The 24,424-nt window shown below is 34.1% G+C and overlaps 1 protein-coding gene across 1 annotated transcript; it reads right to left on the reverse strand.

Annotated features, from left to right (window-relative positions):
- Nucleotides 1-11,007: 11,007 nt before the first annotated feature.
- LOC132560531 (transcription factor E2F3-like) lies at nucleotides 11,008-17,483 on the reverse strand. Its single transcript, XM_060225200.1, has 8 exons — nucleotides 17,238-17,483; nucleotides 16,216-16,321; nucleotides 15,264-15,358; nucleotides 14,561-14,685; nucleotides 13,776-13,849; nucleotides 12,714-12,813; nucleotides 11,894-12,195; nucleotides 11,008-11,231 (listed from the first exon to the last, which is right to left on the reverse strand). The coding sequence occupies exons 1-8, from the start codon at nucleotides 17,481-17,483 to the stop codon at nucleotides 11,008-11,010; spliced, it is 1,272 nt and encodes a 423-aa protein (XP_060081183.1).
- Between the last annotated feature and the right edge of the window lie 6,941 nt (nucleotides 17,484-24,424).

The following is a 24,424-nucleotide window of genomic DNA, read 5'->3' on the forward strand; positions in this document are numbered from 1 at the left end:
GCCTACTCAAAGGTAAAGCCCAGGCAGGGGGTTAATTTCATTTTATCAAAATTTATTGACAATATTGCATAGTCAGTTGGATTGAATAACAAGCAAAAGCTATATAAACTCTGTCCATCAAAATCCCAGAATAGGATAAACAATGATCAATAGATTATGAATTGTATGAAATATTTCAGACAATTTTTGTATGAAAATTTGATACATAAAAGCAGGGACGTTCCTGAGAAAAGCAAGATTAAACAAAAATAAGGGGAAGTAACTCATGATGAAACACATCATACAAGTACCTAGACGGAACGAAGGGGGAAGGGGGTTTCCACACAAAAAAATGTGGAAAGCAATCAGGGTGAAGTTGCAAATAATTTACTTTATGAATGGGTAAAGGCAGCTACGCGCCTAGAGCTCAAGAGAGCATTCCTTTCATCCTTATATGTAAGATCATATTCGCTTCTAAGGTTTTGACTTAAAAAGGCAATTTCGTGCGAGAAATGGAGGAATCATTTTCGCAAATATCGAATGTGTAACTGTCAGCATTCCTTAATCCCTGTTGTTTGATGTTGTGGAAAATCGAAACCGAAAAATTATTCAACAGAATACGCAGTTTTCTTTTCGACAAACTAACAAAATTTCATGTTGATGCTTTCTCATCCATGTTTAGTTTAGTGTAATTGGAAATGCGTATAATGTGCGACAACTATTGAAATTCTTTTTACAAAAACGTACAGCATATGAATAATGATATTCCTTTCTTCAGGTCCGTTCTTACGTACTTGAATAAATGCAGACTAAAGGGTATTTTTGGGTAGTAATATAAAGTAACCAATTGTCAGTCTGATTCCGGACATTACCACGATTTTTTTAAGAACACTAACATATCGAGTGTCCCCAGTTCGTATGTGTTTGAAGTGCCGTATATCTATAAGCATGTATAATAATAAAATTTCAGTAATTATTCTCGAAACAAAAAAAAATCACCCCCCCCCCCCCCCAAAAAAAAAAAAATAAATAAATAAAATAAATAAAAAAATAAATAAATAAAACAAAAAAAATCTGCCTTATTTAAGTATGAATTATATTTAGTTTCCTATCTCCAAAATGATAATACACAGTTGACTGGTACTGAGTAGAAGACATGTGGTGTTTAAAGTTATTTAATGTTGGAAATGTTCTTACTGTCATAATGGCCAATTCATTCCAAGCAAGGCGAGTTGAAGGTAGAAATGAGGAGTTTGTACTGGAAAGTCTATAGCCTGGAATTAAACAAGAGGCCCATTGTCCTTAACGGTCATCTGACCACAACAAACTTGCAGCTGGGAGAAGGGTTATTTTTTCTACTTTGGACGAAATCTTACTAAGAAGCTGTTTACCATGATGCAGATGGTAGTTTTATTGAGGAGTATGTGAGTGTAACAAGTGTTACCTATTTTTTTGACAATAAAGTTTGAGCCCAATCCTACTGGTGAAACTCGAGATGTTTGAAGTAGGTGTTTCACAGGAAAATCATGATAGCCAATCATCTTACAAAATGGCCTCCCTGGCTGCCGTATCGAAGTTTTCGGGTTAGACGACATAAAATCTAATAGGTTTCCTAAATGGTATCGGGTATTTTGACCAACAGCATGCGGCAGGATAGAATTTAGAAAATCTACAGTTAACTTTTCTATTTTCATTTTATATAAAAGGCAGAGTTTACATCGTTTCCTCCTTTCCGAAAGCGGTTCTAATCCAGTTTCAACATATAAAGATTCACTGCTTGCTATGGACTTCTGTATACCGAGTTTTAAAGATATTGGTTAAAAACTTCAATTTACTTACAAGATTATAATATTTGGTAAAACATGGACAATAAGTGTGTCTATATAATTGTTGAAGCTTATAAGTTTAAAAACAAAATGTGTCCAGACCGAGATCGCTTCAAAAAGTGTTTCAGGATAATGAAATTTCATGTCATACTTTATAACGCCTATCAAGTTCCCAATAAATTTGTTAAACACAAGATTGAAATATGCAAAAAATACTTTCTAAAATATACCACCTGGTGTACATACTGTTTACTTACAGGACTACGTTTGTGCCTCAGCGTGTTACTACTGTCTCGAAAGCTCGAGGTTGATTGATTTAGCGTCTGCCGAATTTCCTTGAAGACCAGGGCTCGTATGCATAAAAATTCTAAGTATTTTTCTTAAATGGTTACTTAAATACACTTTCAACCTACTTTACTAAGCAAATTGCTTATTTTCCGTTGCATAAAAATTCTAAGCATCATGCTTAGTTGTTTTTAGTAAAGCAGATTGCAACCTTCTTAAAATACTAGTTGCTAATGAAGCGACATACCGATTCCGGTACTTTTTGTTTACAAACAAAGGCACGTGAATAAAAGCGCGTGCCCGGTCGTCTGCTTTCTTCAATCGCATTGAAATTGTATGCAGTCAAAATGGTCTAAGAAACGAGAGAGACGCCCTGTAAAAAACGAAAACCAAACTGGACTGCCGACGAATGTCTCCATCTCACAAAACTCGTGGAGGAAAACAAAGCTGTGCTGAGATCTAAGTTTGTGGCTGGGATAACATCCCTGAGGAAACGAGAGACTTGGAAAAAGATAGCTAATGCTATCAGTGCGTCTTCCACCATATGTCGATCGACTGAGGAAGTTGAAAAAAAATTGCATAATCTCCATATGAAAGGAAAATCGGAGCTGTCCGACCACAAGAGGCAGACAACGATGACAGGTAGGTTACGTGTACACATGATATGAATTCCGATAAGTCCCGAAAATCCATTCATTCTGCACATCGTTCTGCAGACGACAATTAAGCTAGCAGTAGTTAGTGGGCTTTGCGCAAATGTACCAAATACACTTTGACATAACATGTGAAAATATAAACGTTAAAATTATCACCGCTACAAAGTTGCATTTCTCCAGTAGCATAATATCTTAATGCAATCATAACCTGCAAATGTGGAGGTAAGCTGTGGTTTCTTCCCGTCTCAGACGCGAAATCGTCTTTAACAATATCAGTAATAAAAAGATTTCCCTCCCTATCAAATCTAAATCTCTGATAAAGTTCAAATGCATCAAAGTTTTGAAGTGGGTCAAACCTGTCTCTAAAATGTCTTTCTCGTCTCAACGCCCTTGCAAACTGTTGAAGAGCATTATGCTGCCCATTTTGTTGGAGTTAAGTAACTTGCTTAGAAATTTAAGACTGGCTCAGAGGTTGTTTAAAGATAAGAATATTCTTAAAAGATAAGAAATTTTATGCAACCCAATCACAAAGATAAGCAAGATGCTAAGCACAAAATCCAATCAGCTAAGCATAGTTTTTCAACTTAAGCATATTCTTAACAACTTAAGCATATTCTTAACAACTTAAGAATTTTTATGCACACGAACCCAGAGGATTTTTATATGGACATTTCTCCTTGGTTCTGAACCACGCAAGAGATACCTCGCCCACATTTCTGCAACTTGGAAAAAGACCGATACCACACAAATACCTTGACCCACAGCCTTTCGGTTTCCGTACGTTGCTTAAAGACATTTGACCTCTGTGACCCTGAAAGTTATTCATCTTAACAACACTTCATCCCAGTATGTTACAAGCCCAATATCAGTGCCATTGATCAGCTGGTTAATAAAAAAAATTATGGAAGATTTTACAAAGTTTGACTTTTGTGACATTAAAGTGGGTCAATGTCACTCATTTGAAGAAACTACTTAGCCTTCCATCCCAGCATGCCACGGGCCGAATTAGTCCTCTTTACGAAGTCGTTTTACCATACTTAGTTGTAAGTTGTTTGAACAGACATGGTAGCCTTTCATCCCAGCAAGCCACGGGACGAATTAGTCCTCTTCACGAAGTCGTTTTTTCATACTTAGTTGCTATGTTGTTTGAACAGACATGGTAGCCTTTCATCACATCATGCTACAGGTCCTGTATCTATGTTCTTAGGTAACTGAGATGTTCAGAAGATTCTAAATATTTGATCCCTTTGATCTTAAATTTGGGTAAAGGTCATTCATTCTAACAAAGTGGGTAGCTCTTCACTCCAACATACTCTTGGTCCAATATCAGCACACTGGGTCTTTTGGTTATTTAGAATTAGTTATTCAAAGGGAAAAGTTGCCATCAGGCGGTCACCAATCGGCTTAGGTGAGTTTCCAAAATGTCAAAGTCACAGTTATTATTTCAAAAAATTGTCAAACATTACATTAATTTGTATGGGGCTGGGGCAATCAAATCTAGTAAGACATTTTTTTGTTTATGAAAGAAATCATCTACCAAGAGAAAATAAATAAACAACAATATTATTTGATGACATTTATTGAAAACAGTACTGTAGTCTGGAGTCAGACAACAAGGGAAATATATTGGGTCAATGACTCATGAATATGCATGAAAACGACAAAATTGACGAATATGCAGATATCATTTCAATGTAACAATGCAAGGTAGCCACATCTTGTACACATGCAGAAATGAAATGTATACAAATGATATCATTTCTTTCACACAGATGGGGACGCTGGGTTTACAACCCAATGGAAATAAATGAATATTCATGATGCATCTTCGAAAGATATTACACATCCATACATGGGATGAGTATGCATGAAATAGGTTTTGTTCCTCAAACAAATGACAATAAATGGAAAATAATGACACAGACCTCATATGACAGTGAAAAAATGGCATTAAAAGTAGTTTTATAAACTGAAGATGATATATTTCAAGCACAAGAACTAAAAAACTTTAAATGAAAAATATGTAACTCAATGATAATTGATAATCTGTTTGGTTATCACACAGAATCGTCCCAATGAAAATATAGTATATATATCTACAGCAAATACTTTCTTAGGTTTGTCAACAGCACCTTACTGTACATTTACAAGCTGCTGGCAGTTTTGAACACAATGTGGTGATTGACTATATTTCATAAACAAAATACTTAATGATTGATAAGTAAATGTTGGTATGAACACATCCGTGGTGAAAAATGAGATACAATGAAAATAATGAAATTATTGTCTATAATCTCTATTCAAAATATAAAAGTATTGCAAAGATTTAATATTTGTGAACACATTTGTGGTGAAATGAGCAGTGTTGAACAAAATAGAATTATTTTCGTAAACACATTTGTGGTGAAAAGATATGAAATGCTGAACTTCTTGGAATCAAAAATATAAGCATTGTGTTGATATGAGATGACGTTTTGAATCAATGTAACTGTCAATGAACTCTGTATTAAAAATATAAAAAATCTTGCATCTTTTTTGCTAAAATTGTTTGTAGTGAAAATGAGAAATTCTTTATTTCAACTTTTATGAATTCTATGGAAACAAATATGGTTAGATTTATGCAATTTTGATGACAAATATAATGGCATGTTTTCATCACTAATAATGAAATGATGTATATATGCAAACAAAAAAAAGTTTCACTATATAATTTGGAATCATTGATCAAAAGGCACTTTTCTCCAAACAAATGCAATAACAAAGCATAGTGTTAAAATAACAATGCAAAATTCAACAATTATAAAAATGAAACAAATTTAAAAGTTTTTGTTTTACTTATCATTACAAAAATAGAATATTGGTATCCTGGTCCCATTCATACTTTTGGTTATTTAAGTGCATCCATACAACATTATGAACCATTTGACTAAAATTACTGAAAGGTTTTACACAGAAATTTACATTTGAATATCTTTCATGTTGCAACAGAAGCTACATGTTTGTCCACTTAATATTGACACTATACTAACCACAAATAATTAATATATCGATGTAACCTCAAACCTGTCTTAAATGCCAACAACTTATAAACACCTGTTTATAAGGGTCAGTGGATTCAGTTCCCAATACATTACAAGGTCACTAATTGAACCTCTATATTAAGGGCATCTGTCCAACGGCTCTCTTGTCCATTTAGTAGCCTTTACAGACAGGTTGGACTTCAAGTACTTTCTTTCCTTGAAGTTATAAAGTTCATTCACAATTGTCAGAGTTCAAAATTAAGATGTATATTTCTAACACTTCATTAATCGTATATAGAAAAAAATGCAGAAGACTTTAATTGACGAATATGTTTTGTAAATAAATGTGTAAAATCGCCATTCATAAAACAGAGAGACCTGCATCAATTATTTTAACCCTATAAAGTTACATGTGTTGAGCTCAGGTAAGTTTTGCTGTTATAAGGCACAATATGGTATGTCTAGTGTGTCAGTCTCTATATTGTATAATCATTATTATCTATTATCTATGTATAGACTCAAGTCATCACCCAATACACCAAAATCTATTAAAATAAAAAAAATTTCTATTGGACAATACCATAAAATTAATTTATACATCAACAAAAATCAAGAAATTAAATAGTAATACTGCATATTACAATACAACAAAGATTCACTCCAAATTAACAAAACACATGCAGAATTATCAAAATAAAACACACATCATTTGATAAAAAAAATAAAATGTCTAGAAGATGGATACATCCATACTTCAAAGTCGATGTATTATAAACTCTATATTTGGGGAGGGGGTAAAAAAATTATCTATTCTGTAACTCAAAATGTTCAAAATTGCTAGACTTCAAATGAGATTGGCCACTGAAAGAGGCATTTTTGATGGTTTGGATTCCTTAAGAAAGCAGGTGTTGTTCTAATTTCCAAATTTATTCCATGGATAATTTACAATCATATTGATATCAATCCTAGTGCTTTGAAACAATAATCAATATAAGATTTAATACCAAATGTCACACATTTTTATATATACATGTACATATATATATACTTTATAGCACTATTATCAAACTTTACATAAATTGTCAAGTCTATAGTTGTATATATATATATCTATATATCTTTCTTTTTTTCAATATTTTTTGTATAAAATGTACATTACCAGTAAATAACACTGAAATAATCAGATTTCATCAGCTTCTAAGGACATCATTCAAGCTGTCATTTCTAACTATATTCAATATATTTTCAGCACAATTTACCTGGTCTAATTATCTATACGGGTCACCTGCAATCATTTCAATACCATAGATCAATCACATGCAATCAACAACCTTGACCTTTGCCCCATTTTTTTTTTTTTTAATTTATGTTTGATTCAAAATTAACTTTACTTTAAACAGACATATATTTAAATTTTCACCCAGGAGCAATAGTGCCAATAATATTTAAAGGGATATTCTGCCAAAGTTGCAAAATTTCTGGCTGTTCTATACCTTTTAAGAACTCATTCTAATGACTTTTAAAACCATTGTTAGCATCAAAACATCTCTTCTGTGGTCAGTTTGGACATGCAATACTGGGTATACTCCTAGCCAATGCGTCTACATAATTGTATCAGAAATCCACAGATGAAAGGTCACTGGATTGTATTGGGTAAGTACACAAGTGTGTATTTTGTCACTAAAATCTCTACTGGGTTACAATGTTGTTACTCCATTAGGCTTCTTTTCTGTTGATTTTGTAATTTACATGAATATTTCATTCTGTTCGGCATATAACAACACAAACCAATTATGCCGCAATCAGGGCCATGCTAAAGTTGTAACTGATCTAGAAAGACCTTTAAAGAATTTCCGCAAATTAAGTATCATATGTTTCTTTAAATTTTAAAGTACGATTTCTATACGAGAACAAGTAGATGATTTTATGCTGTTTTCTTCAAACACATCCAATGGAATCTAACTTGTGTGAAATATCCCTTTAAGAGTGTAAATTGCTAATTCAGATCACTTATGCAAGTCAGCAGTGTTGAAAAACTTGCTTTAAAATTTCAAACAGTTACAAGGGCAAAAGTGATAACTGATTACATCCTGTCCTTCAAACCCCACAAACCTCAGGTAGCATCATTGGTCCAGTGGATAAAAATTCAGTTAATTTGAGTAAATAAATATATAATATTTGTACTTTTATAGACTTTCTTGCATTGCACTAGTTCAGGTTAAGAAACCAATAAATTACATTCTAATTAAAAGTCTTTAACTACGCTCCTAATTAACTTATAATTAGTTAATGAACATGCCAGTCTACTGACAATTTGGTGCATAGTCAAAGAAGTGGATCCAGTTGGTAAAAGTGTCATTAAGATTAAACAAAATACCTTGTTATACGAGGAGCAGGGACAACAGAGAAATAAGGGTATGTATTTGAAGAAACCTTAATCAGTTAAACCCCAAGAGATGTACTCCTAATGTTGTAAAACATTTTTCTCAGATTGGTCAATGTATAATGGAATAGATTTCCATTCATCAAAATCAGAAAATTTGTAGGTGATCTTTAGCTACCTACATTGTCACCTTCATCAATCAGTTCTTTTTTTCTGATGAAGGTGAGTGTTGCCATGGAAATATCAGAAGTTATCAGGAAAATATTCCATACAATATCAACCTTTGTTTCAAAAGATTAAGAATAATTTGTTGCGTATCAGTCTTAACAGATATGAGAAATGTCTGACATGTCCCGTGAATCAACGAATCATGTAAAAGGTAGTTACATTTCAGTTTTTACATGCCCATGTCTGAAACTCAACTTCTATTGTTTTTTTTTTTTTTTATATCTTGGAATTTTTTTTATACATTTAGAGGAATTTGTAATACATAGAATTGTTTTGATCACTTTTGAAACCAATAAGGGTTTTTTTTCACTTATGTTTTGGCATATTAGCATCATCTTATGACACTTTCTACAACTGGATAGAACCTGAATATAAACCAGGCTGACAAATCATCACTACAACATGATTCTGAGGTTTTTGTTAATACATATCATAAATTATACACAACATTAACAAATATGGACTCTTAAAGCAACAAACAAAAACAAAAGGATTATAAACAAAAAAGAAAATAATATCTGTCCCAAAATAAAAAGTCTAAGAGATAACACATACTATAGTGGATAAGTGGGATGTACGAGGGTGGAAAAATGTTGAGAAAATGCTATCAAACAAAAGCTGCCCGCTTTGATCTAACCTTGTTTTTCCAACACTTTTGAGTCCCAAGTTAATTCTTTCACTATTACAATGTTGATTATTCTATTCTATTGCAATACATCAATGCGTCTTCACATCAGTCTAGAAATTGTTGAAATATCTGTTTACTGCAGGTACTTTTCTAATATCCTTATACAACTAGCTACGGTAAGTAACAGTTAAATTTATTTGTATATCTGAACATAATCAAGGTAATTGTTTACCAGTTTCACCTAAGTTTTCTTTCCAGATCTACATTCAAACCCTCATCTGACAAAAGTATTTCATCCAACACTATCACACATGATTCATTTGTTATATTCACACATGTTCTTGAAGAAGTGTTTGCACTGCATTTAGAAAAATTGTGTTTGTACCAAATGAGGGCTAATCAACCATAAATATTTGTCACATCAGAAATTCTCAGAAATGCAAAATCTAAGTGGTTTACTGTAGATGTACTTGAGACAACATTGATATTTCGACAAAAGATTCTTTTTTTTTTTAATTGGGACAAACAGCATAACACACTGGGATATCAAACCACATCACACAAACGAGTTGTCAGCATGCCTATCTCAAACCATCACAACCCTGAGGACCGACAACCCTACAAGGATTGCATTTTACAATACTACATCCTCAAAATTTGCATTTCATTATAAAACCAACATCTTGAGAATTTTTTTTCTGGTCTGGCATGTTCTTAATCTTAGAAGTCATGCCAATCATGGTCTCGACCTCTCACTTAACATTGTCTGTTCTTTCAGCCAATATTGAGAACTTGGAACGTGAAACAACAGTTACATTATGCCTGCCATAATCTACGCACATTCTATCTCTATTGGATAATCATATGTATTACTAATAAATAAAACAAGAGAGGATTATAAAAACAAACTTGTATATAAGTTAACAATCAACATCTAATAATTTGCCCTCCAAAATATGTCCAAGAAAGGAAATCGAACAAGTCAATAAACAAATGCAATTTTCCTCCAAAATACCGCAAATTCATCCCCACAAATTATTGTGAAAATGATTCAAATTAGTGTTTTAACACTTCTTAGTAGTAGTACATTACATACTAGGATTTAGGAATCTCACTTGATACTCTATTTCATCAACACCAGAAAATTTCCCCCTTATTTTTGGAATATCCTGCTGGTGGGTTATTTCTGCACTATATTGATAATAACAGAAAAATTTTAAAACTACTGATCTGAACACACTAAATTTTCCTATAGACAGCTAGTCTCTCCCTGCTCCAACTGTTTGATTGATTCAGATCAAATGTCTATGAAATTGTAAGCTTACATAACTAACCATGAACTTAGAGACCTATATAAGCAGTGTCAGTAACGGCACTAAAATTACTCCCTCAAAAATATTGTTAAAACTTATATTGGAGGCCAATGTTATTCCAAATTTTTTTAACAAATCAAAACATTCAATACAAGTCAATCTGTTTAAATTTGAATGCACTCACTCTTGCAAAACAATCACATCCGTCTCTACATTAAAACTCCAGGCGGTGAACTCCTCACATCTATAACTTGCATAGCATACCTTCAATATGTATATTGCCAGCACCTCCAAGAAACATGTTGCCTTCTATAAGAACATGATCTTGTATATTAAATGTTCCAATAGTAAATATATTCAATAAGGGAAATTATGTCTAAACCAAAATAATTTTTTAGTGCAAAAAGGAATTATGATTTTGAGAAAAATGTAAATCTATATGTGGTTAAATTTCAAGCAAGAATGTACACTTCACATCATGATTAATTTACATGATGGTCCATTATCCTTAAACTCCTGACCTTTTTTAAATGTTGGTTAATAAACTCTGTTGACCTGTATTTTTTATCTATTTCTATTATTAAAACACTCTGGCAGAGATAGGAAAGTAGTAACACCTTTTCAAGTGGATCTAATTAAGGAGGCATAGCAAATTCTGAAGGGATGCTCTGCATGATGAAATCTTTAATTCACACCACAGGTATATCAAAGTCATAGGCATCAAATAAGTCTGAAATTCCCTCCCCTCCATCAAGACTTAAGATGTACTCATCCATGTCTAGAGGTGGTTCCAGGGCCATGAACGGAGCATCTAGTTCTTGGTCCTCTGTTTGTTGTAAAATGTTTTTGACAGAATCAGGAGAAATGTCTTGATATTCCAATAACGCATTCTTAACACCCGAGCCTTGGTTGCCTTGGAAAAAGAAAATTGAACTAAATTGAAAACATTCCAAGAGCAAATGTTGAAGTGATCATAATCACTTAAAATCTGCAAGAGATCATTGGTTATAATGAGATAGGCCTTAATGTAGTTAATAAGTGTGTTCAATATTTATGAAAGTTCATGCATTAAGGTAATATTTTTGGGGGGTAACTTGAACCTAGAATACCTCATTTACTTAGAATTTGCAGAGTAATGAATATCATTGACATCAACATCATGCATATTATGAATTTTGTTTTTACTAATGGGAAAATACTAAAGTACTGATGATCGATTGTGAAAAATTACAACTGATCAACCCAACAGATGAGGTTAAATGATTAAGTAATCAATTTTATCTGATCATCATCCAATCACTAAAATGTTAAATAAAACTTAAAAAACTTCCAGTGTAATTTGTGTATACGGACAATTAAACTTGATCACAAATTAAGCCTACTGTTGAAGCAATTGCTAAAGATAATTATGATAAAAATTATGTATTGTTTCAATTAAATATCTTCTCTAAATGGACCATGTCAGACTCTTCAATGGTCATGTGAATTCTCTTTCTAAAAATTATTGTTTTCATTTTTTTTCTACAAATTTCATGTTGTGTTATACACCTGTACTGTTAGAGAATTTGCTGATACCTTTAAAACTGTCACATGAAGCGGAGTCTTCAGACGCTGTAAAGCTTGACCGACTTGACTCCTCACAACAGGAACTCCCACTACCTATACTTGACGAGCTTGTGTCGGCAACACTCTCTGTCGTGTCCTCCGGACAAAGATACACTTCAATAGGACCCTTGGAACTCTTCAACCAGATCTGGATGTTTTGTTCTGGGTCTGGTACCTCTAGTCTTGTTTCAGGTGGTGCTTTGATTGCTATCACTGTTTGTTCGTCTAATGTGTCAATGTTACGAATGTCTTGATACGTAACGTAAGCTAATGTGATACGGTTAAAGAAAATTCAATCTGACCCAATCATGAATCAATTGTTTCTTTCATTGATTTTCTGGGGGTTTTATTTTTTAGATGAAAATATGCTTCGTTTTTTATCTATGTAAAGTACATATTTTAATACTGCCAAACTAATACATTGGCAAGATTAAATTTTGTCATTAACTTGAGAATCCATACATATATATCTACCAAATCCTTTATTAAGCAAGTTTTTGAGTTCCGCTTTAAATATTCCCCAAACATGAGAAAATTTACATATGTCTTTGGAAAGCTTATGTCCATTCCCAAATAAACTTTAAAGGAATCTATTGTTTCTTTTGAAGTTTATTTCTGAGATTTTCCTGTCTGTGGGAAAGCTAGAAACAAATTAAGTTTTATCATGACTTTGGTTATAGTGATGTAAGCAGGGATTGATCTATCTATATAGTTCTTTCTCCAAGTAAAAAAGAACTAAAACATCTGTCCTTGTATAAAAGGGCTGAAGATCAGAGAAAAAAAAGGATATTTTTTGTTATCTGCTTCTTCTGTCATGCCCTTGAGTTGCTTCGTACAGCTCACTATAAGATTGTCCAGCATGTTCTCCTTTGCTTCTAAATCTGCTACATCTATGTAGAAACAAGATTTGTCATCAAGTACATGTTGATACTTTCAAATTTTAATTGAGGAACAACAAAATATTACAGAAACTAAACAGTCATCAATTGATTGAATCTGTGTTACTTTTACTCTTATGGCTAATAATTGATAACATACCTACATACCAACACTTTTTATGATGTTCATTTCAAATTCTGAATTCAAGACAGTCTTAAGGTGTTTGTATTTCAGGATAACAATAAATCAAAAGTTCCAGGTAGTAAGTTTCTTGTAGATTCCATTAATATAAGTATGACATTTGGATTTAAGGAATATCTTTAACCGCAACTATTAACCATTAACTATTAATTTCCATACAATAACTGTTTTATCAACTAGTCAACTTGACCTCAGGACTTCTAAATGAATCATTTCTGTCCACCGTTTGGTTTTCTACCCTATCAATACTAAGCAAACTAGAACACTGACTGGTCAGCAAGGACCCCGCTTTGTGGCTGAAAATCCTTGGGATATAAAAAGTAATATCCCCAGCAAACAATTGGTAAGGAAGCATTGTGTGAAGTTTGATTTAGATTGGGCGAAGCAAACTCAAGTTATCACACAGAAACTGATTTTAACTTGTAGTGACCTTTGACCTTTGGACATGAATGGCAATCTATCTCAAACAAGCACTTCTGGTTTATAAGCATCACATCAAGTTAGATTGGCTACAGCAAACTCAAATTATTCGATGAAATGGATGTTCCATTATATTAAAAATAAACTCAACCTTTAGAATTCTGGGTCTGAAAAGTAATCCATAGCAAGCACTTTCGATAAGAAAGCATTGTATGAAGTTTGTGTTTGATTGGCCCATGGGAACCAACGTTATAACATAGAAACCCAATTTTCTACTTAAAAGAACAGCAATCTGGACCATTAACTGTTTTTCTGAAATATCTTCTCCCAGAGTTAGTTTCCTTTCAAGTACCTGAGTGTAGATCTACAATTTCTGTTGAAAGTGCTGGACAGTCTGGATTGGCAGCTATGGAGTTGGTACAACCTCTGAAAGTAAAAAAAAATGAAGTATGTACTTAAAAGCATAAATAAGTAAATTCAGGCAAAACATGAACTTTCTATATTTCTACGGTTTTGACCAGAACACAACAATTGGGAAACAAAATTTCTAGAGCCAAATGCATTTTCTTGGTCAAGATTTCAAATATTTACAAAGATTTACCAATAACTGAAAAATTCTTTGAATGTTTTAGAATGTACCATGTCACATAGGTAAATCCAAGCTATTTTTTCAATATCAAAAACCTCCACAACATTCACAACCAAAGCATATCTGAGAATTAGGCACTAATAATCATCAACTTGTCAAAATCCAAGATGGCCATTTTTGTTTTTTTCTGGCAAGTCCTAATATCATAGAGGAGAAACCAAGAGGATGCTTCATATGAAATTTTGCAAGATCTATGTTGTAATTCTTATATAAACTTTTATTTTTAAAATCCAAAATGGCCATCTATCAGCCACTATGTTTTTCTGATCAGCCCAAAGAGCACAACTATGGATCACAAGAAACTTGCATCTGTATATAAATCAAAATATAAATAGGGATAATAGGGATGGACAATAATGGATGGAAAATGGACCATGGGATGTAGGCCAGTTGAATAGAATAGCCCACCATTCAGCCCTGCTGAAAAGCCTACGGAGGGCACTGCTCTCTGACTTTAATTGATAGCGAGACCCTATCCAACAACTCACTTCCATTGTATATTGTTCTTGGATTTCTTGGAGATGAGGTTGATTCCCTCCAACACATTAGTGATGTCATATATCCGACGTTTCTGGACTTCCAGATGTTCAGCTGCTTTGTTCAAATCTAATACCTGCCAATCAAAATTAATCTTTTAAATTTAAACAATATTACTAAATGGCTTTCATTCTTTTGTTCTTTCGTGTGTTATTCTTTCTTCCTGTCATATTTTCTTCTATACATCATTAGTGTTTACTCGTAAGGAATACCTGCTCTCTATTCAGGATATCTCAAATGTACATGTAATTGATCTGGCGCGAGAGAAAGGGTTACTGAAGATAAGTAACAAACGTAATACATTTTGGAAGTATAATTCAAGTGTTATTGAATTAGAATTTTCACTGTATTAAAACGGGTGTAGAGAGCGAAAATGATCAAACCCCTGGAGTATTGAGGGAGAAACATACCAAAAACATCAGGACACATGAAGAAATCCTTCTCCTTTTAATGATGGGGAACACCCGACATGAATTATTTTAAATAATTGTTTCATCCTTTTTAGTTTTTCCTAATACTGAAGTTGACCTAGAGGTAGCGAGTAAATTTGAAGGCTACATTCCAGGGGTATTCTATTGCTTTTTCAGTTTTACAGGTGCACACAAATTAAACATAAAAAGCAACCCAATTTCTAATTGCATTCGAAAATCTTACCCCTTCTCGGGCATTCTTGAGGAGGCCTACAAATTTCTTTGTCAGCAGACCTAGTGATGTGTCATATCTCGTCTTCTCAAGAGGAGATCGAGGAGCTGGAAAAAAGGAGATTACCTTGAAGTTATCATGAGAGAATCAAACAATGAATTTCCTTTTTACATTATGAGTTAACACGTGTTATATCTAAATCTTGTAGGGAATGTCCATTTTAAAAGTTTAACCGTAGCTCTATATACATAAATAATGAATTGAAATCTGTCTTCAATAAATTCGTTTTTCATAAGAAGTTTCAGATTTTGTGGAAAATTTGAATGAACACAAATTAAAAAATTTTGTTTTAGAGAGAACTGCTAAAGTGGTGATTATAATGTCTACATCAGTTTTTCCTTATCATAACACCATTTTTATTTAATATTGCTGATTTAGCTGTATTTCAAAATGCTTTGACATTCCCACAAAAAAAAAAAAAAAAAAACTAAGTCTTTATGTAATATGTGAAGTTATTTTTCATGTGAGTCAAAGGTAGATTAATCATTTGTAATACAAGTATGGTCATTTTAGGACGGCCTCCCTATGTATGGAAAATGTTAGTTTGAGCTTCTACTAAACAAGTCTTATGAGAGTCTACCCTCCAAGAGATTAAACGAGATAACTCAAGTGATTTCTGTGTCCATTAAATGATTGCTGCACATCATATCATAATACAGCCCAAGGCTTTCGTAAATTCTGTAATGATAAATAAGGTCTATGACTGACATGGTTGTCAGGCTGTGTTTATGTTTGTGCTAAATGCTTTTATTTCAATCAGGCAATATCCAATCTCTTTTAGCCAAGTATATCGTCATATAAGCAAACACTGTCTTCCCACATCCAATAACACAAATAAAGCTATAATTAATGTTACTACCTAAAAGTGAATGAAGAGTTTTTATATTCTAATCAAGTTACAAACTTTTTGGACTAGCTTCTGATGTAGTTCTTCTCCGCTTGCATGTTTTCCCTGGTGTTTTGAATCCTTCATTAATTATTTCAGGTTCCAATTCAAGTTTTCGCTTAGCCTGGAATATAAAATAACCATTTATTTATTTTGGGCCACATGCAAATTACAATTACAGAAACGTGTGAGCGTTACTTTGTCTTAAATACACAAGGTTCTTATTTTCAAAACCATTTCATTTCATTTATACATTATTCACATGAATTCCTGGTCATGATGCATGCCTAACTGTTCCATGTATTATACACTAGACTTGGGGAAAAAAGTCTTTACATTTCTTCAACATTATATTATTCAGCTATTGTTTGACCGCAACTTTTACAACATAAAAAAGTACATATTTCAGATAAATCAAACAAGCATCTTTATGCTAGCTGTTAATAGTACATGAAACATTCACCATCACGAAATAGTATACAAGTAACCAGCTAGACGACATGTAAACGTATGCATCAAAACAGGCCATAAATAACCTTTCTAAGAAAATTTACTATTTATACACTTTAGTCTAATTTGATAGAAACTGGTACAAAGAGGGTTTTGTAGAATTCAACAATTCAGTATTAAATTTATGAACGTGGCCTTATTTTTAACAGTTTTACAACGAATGACAATAAAGTCTGGTCAATTTAATTTATACATTTGGTACTCCACAATTCTCATAAAATGAGTGGGTGTGGCGTTTTTGTAGGAGGACATCGCCAACCCGGGTGGCATATCATGTTTCGTGTTTACATTTCGCCTCATGTATCCTCATTTGTCAAAAATTAAACAAACGCATGGTTCGTTTGTATCAAAGTGGACTTTTATAAAGTATCAATTATACATTAGCAGCTTTACAAGCCAATACTAATTGGAAGTCCCGGCCAACACAACAGTGACGTAACTTGTCGACTACCTCGAAGGGAAGTTTTGTGGTTTCCACACACAAGCATGCAAAACATATTAAAAGCGATAGATTTAAGTTTATAATTTACCTGTGGTCTATTAATGATATGTTTGATATCGGCGATCGGACTTAAGCACGTTTCTCCTGGTGTTAAACCTCCCTCGATTTTGAGGCCTTGCAAGTTTGCAATAGAGTCCTTTGTATCACTAAGTGGCTGTCGATAAATGCTGGTTAAATTGTAAATTTGAGGCGACGATTGCAGTTCTGTTCCTGGCTCACGTTTTATAATAGCTGTACATAATTTTCTGTTTCCTGGTGTACTTCCCCGTGGCATTTTTACGAAGATCTGCAAAATTTTCTGATGTGACGTGCAATCGTGAAGTCTGCAAAATGGAGAAACAAACCGGATCTGACTGCCTCTTGAAAAAAGTTCGTAATCTTCTTCAATCGAAATGCAACTCAACAAATTGGCCCACAAAATAAATAAATAATATCTCCACTGGTATATAAAGTTATTAAATCATGTTCAACACTTCAATTTTAGTGAAGATGGACACGATTTTCCACCAGGGTGTTCAATATTTTTCGGCTATTCTTAGCCTCAGTTTGAGGTTCAGAATCAAAACAAAGCGATCCCAAAAGCGCGCGAAATTGTATTTCCCGCTATCTGACATCACGTGTAGTTGGCCCTGAATAGGTATACGTTCTTTGTTTACTTTTAAAATGTTAGAGAAAACGCAAACAAACACGTTTTGTGCTTTAATTTACTATCTGACTTTAGTTTACCCTTTACTTGTCTTGTAATCAGATGCAAATTTAGCAATTTTGAAAAATGAAATAAATCAAAAGGAGCGTTTATTTAGCATGTTTACATGCACATTTGTAACGTAAGCCTCTTCCGGGAAATCACACATTTTCATAATTTCAAAGTACGGGAAATATATTTTAAAAGAATGATCAAAATGCCGTTATTCATCGCAGTCATCTTCTTTATTAGTCTTCAGTGTGATATAGTAACTATTATTGTGGAAGTTATTGTCATTAACGGTCTTTGATCATTATAAATAACTAAATAACTAGCTGATTTACCATAATATTACGTACGACTACGTATGTTTGCGTTGTCCGATTTGTTGCACGAATTTTCCCCTCCCGATTAAATAAAACATTACTGTTGTATAATTTGAATATCCAGAATATGTTCTCATTATGAACATAGACTTATGTAAACTCAATGATTATACGGTTGCCCCCGATGGTTCCGAATACAATGCTGTTTTGTTATGGCTCAGCGTCGCGTCCCCAAATACGTCCACCATATCTTAATTCACGGGCCGCCACATCCGTCGGCCCCTAGAGGGATAACTACGTCATCAAATGCACAGCCCCGGGATTTTTTTTTATGACCTGATCGCGTGGTCGCCCTGAATCATGACGCTATCAATTAGCGCTGGTATATACTTTGTATTTATATCATGTCGTTTATAAATCACATTACATATATCATTTCTATGTCTATACTTAGCCAAACTTTAACTGCTTTTACTTTAGTTCGGCTAAAATTTTGCCATCACTTTTACCGATGAGTGACAAATTAAGTGATTTAAACATGTTTTATCAAAAGTATTAATAGAATAAGCAGGATATAATTATTGGTCAATTCGCGGACAAATAATTAATATATATATATATATGATCAGTGAAGTAATAACGACATTAAGGTCAAGCGAATTGTCAAATTTTCGAGGCAACCTGCCCCTTATCAAGACACAAATATTACAAAAATTACATCACATACATAGAACATAAATATATATTTAAGTCCGTGGTCAGTATATTTTCTACGTATTTTTGTTATTTATTTTTTCTTAGAAATTGCATAAAGTGGATTAATGATATACAGGTTAGTAACTTGTAAAGATGGTTTTCGACAACCCATTTATGAAATACAGATTTACATCATAAACCAACATATATGATTCGATAGATATAATTGTTTATTTTTCAGAGCCGCCGAGTTTTCCAACTTAATTGTTTGTCCATGTAATTATGTATTCATCGCTATTTAATTATCACGATAAGGTGTATGTAAATATATATATAATTTCTCATGATCATTCTGCTTTTTACTGAATGATAACTGAGAAATCAGTTCAGTGGTCACTTGTACATATATCAGGTCACGTGTCCCTCGACCACGGAGAGAAATTTCAATCGTTTTCTTTTTATGATCAAGAAACAATCGCCACCATTGTTACGATGAAAATCAAACAGATGTATATTGTCTAAATATTGTTTTTCGCGTTTCATGCTTGACTGATCATGCAGTGTCTATAGCTCAAGGTGAATGTTTCCTGGAATGTTTACACATTGAAATTACAGCAGGTGAACTCTCATTTACCTGACCTCATTGTCCCATTTTCCCACGCAACAGCAAATAAGAGGTATTCATATACTATAAGACAACCTGTGAAATGTTACCTGGACTACACCTAGCCCCGCCCACGTCCGACTAACCATGTAATACCCTGGAGACGAAGATAAAAATAGTATAGAAACATATAGATAAAGGCGTCAGTAACTCTTAAAACGTTAATTTAGAATACAGGAACTTCTTCACCCGTGTCTGGGTTTATGTACTCGTAATTAAGATAATGGAGGCACAAACAAGAATTATCAGGTGACTGGCAGCAAATAAAGGAAATAGGTGTAAAGCGAGGTACCATCCAATAAAGCTGCCACGTCCCCATTCAACACGTCAGAACTGTGGCAGACATCTACAATGTACCAACCACACCCCGACATCTACCATATACTTGACAAACACGTTACGTACAACAGACGTCTACCATATACTTGACAAACACGTTACGTACAACAGACGTCTGCCATATACCTGACAAACACGTCATGTACAACAGACGTCTACCATATACCTGACAAACACACCATGTACAACAGACATCTACCATATACCTGACAAACACACCATGTACAACAGACGTCTACCATATACCTGACAAACACGTCACGTACAACAGATATCTACCATATACCTGACAAACACGTCACGTACAACAGATATCTACCATATACCTGACAAACACACCATGTACAACAGACATCTACCATATACCTGACAAACACACCATGTACAACAGACGTCTACCATATACCTGACAAACACGTCATGTACAACAGATATCTACCATATACCTGACAAACACACCATGTACAACAGACATCTACCATATACCTGACAATCACACCATGTACAACAGACGTCTACCATATAACTGACAAACACGTCACGTACAACAGATATCTACCATATACCTGACAAACACACCATGTACAACAGACATCTACCATATACCTGACAAACACGTTACGTTCAACAGATATCTACCATATATCTGACAAACACACCATGTAAAACAGACGTCTACCATATACCTGACAAACACGTCATGTACAACAGACGTCTACCATATACCTGACAAACACGTTACGTACAACAGACATCTACCATATACCTGAAAAATACACCATGTTCAAGTCATCTACCATATACCTGACAAACACACCATGTACAACAGATATCTACCATATACCTGACAAACACGTCACGTACAACAGATATCTACCATATACTTGACAAACACGTTACGTACAACAGACATCTACCATATACCTGAAAAATACACCATGTTCAAGTCATCTACCATATACCTGACAAACACACCATGTACAACAGACGTCTACCATATACCTGACAAACACGTCATGTACAACAGACGTCTACCATATACTTGACAAACACGTTACGTACAACAGACATCTACCATATACCTGAAAAATACACCATGTTCAAGTCATCTACCATATACCTGACAAACACACCATGTACAACAGATATCTACCATATACCTGACAAACACGTCACGTACAACAGATATCTACCATATACTTGACAAACACGTCACGTACAACAGACGTCTACCATGTAATGGTTAAACATAACATATACAAACGACATGCACCATGTACCTACCATGTACATGTTGCTATGTATACGTTTAGTGAATGGTAGACGTCGGCATTTATAGGATTGTCTTACAATTATAAATCATGAATGTAAATATGTTTTCTATTACTCCGCACGATAGAACACGAAGATATTTTTCTTTCCTTCAGCTAAATAGTGTTATCATAAAATTACTCAAATAAAATTGCGTTCGGAGTTGAAAATTAATCAGATATCTAGTAAATTATTTTGTAAAAAAGAAAAAGAAATTTGTACGGGAAATCTGATATCATCTTTAGTCTGTCAATGCCGGAACCGTTTCAACAACTTCATCATTATTCTGTCGTAATCTCACATAACATTACACGGGATGTAAAGAGCAGATGTTTTCACCAAAAAATGCATTCATGCGGGTCATGTCTGTTTCAGTCGTGCACCATGACAAATGAACAGGACACATGGCTTTATTCCCTGTACTAAAACGTCCCCAATTCACGACATCCCGCTTGAATGACTTTCAACGGAAATTGCAGAGTGAGGGAATCTCGATGATCCATATCAAAGGAAACACGGCACGCGACTTCATCCGTAAATAGCAATCTTTAACCATGTCGTGAATTAATCGATACTGTTTCGTTTGGTATCATATGGCACTTCCATTGTATCGGTACGCCGCCCTTCACAGCACTGTCTCAGAATGGTAAAATTCCTTCACCTGTCGAACGTATGTCTCGCCCTGTGCGCGTACCCCACGCGCCCTAACAGCGTATGCAGTCGCGTACGGAGAACAAAACGACCAATCAGACTACAGATTGGAACGCCACCTGTATGGTTGCCATGTCAACACCTATGCCAAACTCTAGCAGAAGAACCGCACAAGCAGGTGGCCGTTAATTGATCAAAGTTGACAATTTATATATGACCATCCAATGTTTTACGTGAATAGGAACACTTATTGAAAGATTTGGATAACAAAAACTTTAGAATCTATAAATAGTCATTAAAATAAATCAGAAGCTGAAGGATTTGAGTTTCAGCAGGAACACTGACACACTGCTACTTATTTCAACTTATAACCAATTTTCGTACTCACCATTGTTTCTGTTTTAAAGTAGTGGTTGGACTTCGGGGGCGGGAGGCACTGACTTTTGATATACATTGTATATGTTTATATATATATACATATATATAGATGTAACTTAAAGATGCTTTGTTTATCGATTAAATAGTTGAAAAAAAAATCAAATTATGTATCGCCTGAAGATGGCCATTAGGCCTGAAAACGTTAGCGGAATCGTGTTGATTTGATTTTTTTTAACTATACATATGTGGTATATGCTATACAAGTTTGGGAAAATGGAACAAACAACAACTTTGATTCGCGTCCCTGTATAACGTTTGATCACCTTCATCGAGCGATTTAATTCAGTAGAATTGGATGCTGTATAGCATAAAAACTCAGTCATACAAATGTTTCGTCCTTCTAGGTTTCGTCAGTGAATCTAGGGGACTGAAGTGATGAAAGTAAGGATTTGAATCTCTGTATTAAAACTACAGGGAACGGTACATACTGTGAAAATACATATCACGAACTTTCCATAAAACCTTTTTAATATTTAAAGAATATGCTATTTTTGTCACTTTAAGAGGTCTTTTAGCCATATATTCATACATACCATACTAAATAACTGACCATAAGCTTTATTTAAGTTTAAAATAAAAACCGCTGTCCCTTAGTCTCACTGAAGCCAACTTCACGTGAAACTACACCACCTAGCCGTCCATGTGGTTTTTCCCCGAAAGAGACACGTAAGACACGTTTCGTAATTTTCGTTAATCCGATATCAAATATATACCACTTAAACAATAAAACTTACAATCTAGTATTTTAAAAACCTGTGGTCTTAAGTCATTGGTTACAAATCCAAATTCCAAATTCACCGTTACTATTTGTGGAAAATCTGGCAGCTTTAGTTCTAAAAGGATATTTTATCAATGTTACACACGTATAGTTCGGGTCAGGATCAAGGTCACTGTCTTTTGTTTTTAAAGAAAAGCATCGTAAGCACTTCGTTTCTTGCGGAATGTAAATACAAATTTCAAATTTACACTCTGAAAGGACTTTACTATCTCTGACAAGTTCCAGTTAAGGGATGCCGTAGGGCAAGGTCATTGTTGCTAATCTTTGAAAATCCTTGTGCTGTTGCAGCTTCGTTTCTCGAGGGATTTAGATAAAACTTCACATTTACATAAAGGTCCTTAATATCATGAATGAGTTTGGGTTTCAGGGTGGAAGTTCCTTGATGAAGTTCACTGTTACTATTTTCAGAAAAAACACCTTGTCAATATGGCAAAAATTGCTGTTTAGGAAACACCCTTACTGGGGGCCTGGATGCACCGTTTATACAGAACTTAGTACCCTTCATACAAGAATCCTTCAGACCAAATTTGGACAGTATCCATTTATTCTTTACAAAATTGTAAAATTTCCTTATTTGGCCCGCTTCTAAGGCCACCAGGGAACTGAGAACCAATCCTTACACAAACTTTGTTCCTTTCATCCAAGAATACCTCTGACCAAAAAGTTTGGACCGTGTCTAATCATTCCTAATAGAGTAGTAGGATACAAAGAATTTATTCTATTTCCCCTATTGGACCCCTACCCTCTGAGATTCCTATAACTCCCACAGGAGGAGTATGGTTTTGAAGAATTGCTCTATTTCCCCTAGTTGGCCCCAGGGGCCAAAACCTACCAGCGCTGTAGAATGTGTGTTGTTTTGATTTAGAAATGAAACATACAAATACAATCAGTTTTGTGTAACAATCTCCACCGCATACACTCTTGAACTCATGATGGTGGGCTAAAAAGTTGATGGTTGGACCACAGACAGATGGATGACCGACATCGTTGTATCAGCCATAAGTTCACTAAGCCCTTCGGTCCAGGTGAGGTTAAAAATCAAGTGTATAATTCATGTCTAAATTGTTACATTTATGTAGAAGAGAATGTTGAAATGTTAAGTAAAATTGTATGGTCAAAGTACCCAGGGTAGGCAGGTTAAAGGTCATAGTGCCTTAATCTTACTGGTAAGCCACCGCTATGAAACGCAGCGTGTTGAGAAATGGATAAAAAAAATGGTCGATTTCTAATTATTCATTGTTCGTTCATTGTGTAAAAAACTGCTTTCTGACTTCATCAGTTTCCTCTTTTCCTGCTCATTTAATAATGATTGGAGGAGTCCATGACA

The sequence above is a fragment of the Ylistrum balloti genome, unplaced genomic scaffold (assembly GCF_031769215.1).
Source record: "Ylistrum balloti isolate Yb309-2 unplaced genomic scaffold, AGI_CSIRO_Ybal_v1 Utg371074, whole genome shotgun sequence".
NCBI classification, from domain to species: Eukaryota; Metazoa; Mollusca; class Bivalvia; order Pectinida; family Pectinidae; genus Ylistrum; species Ylistrum balloti.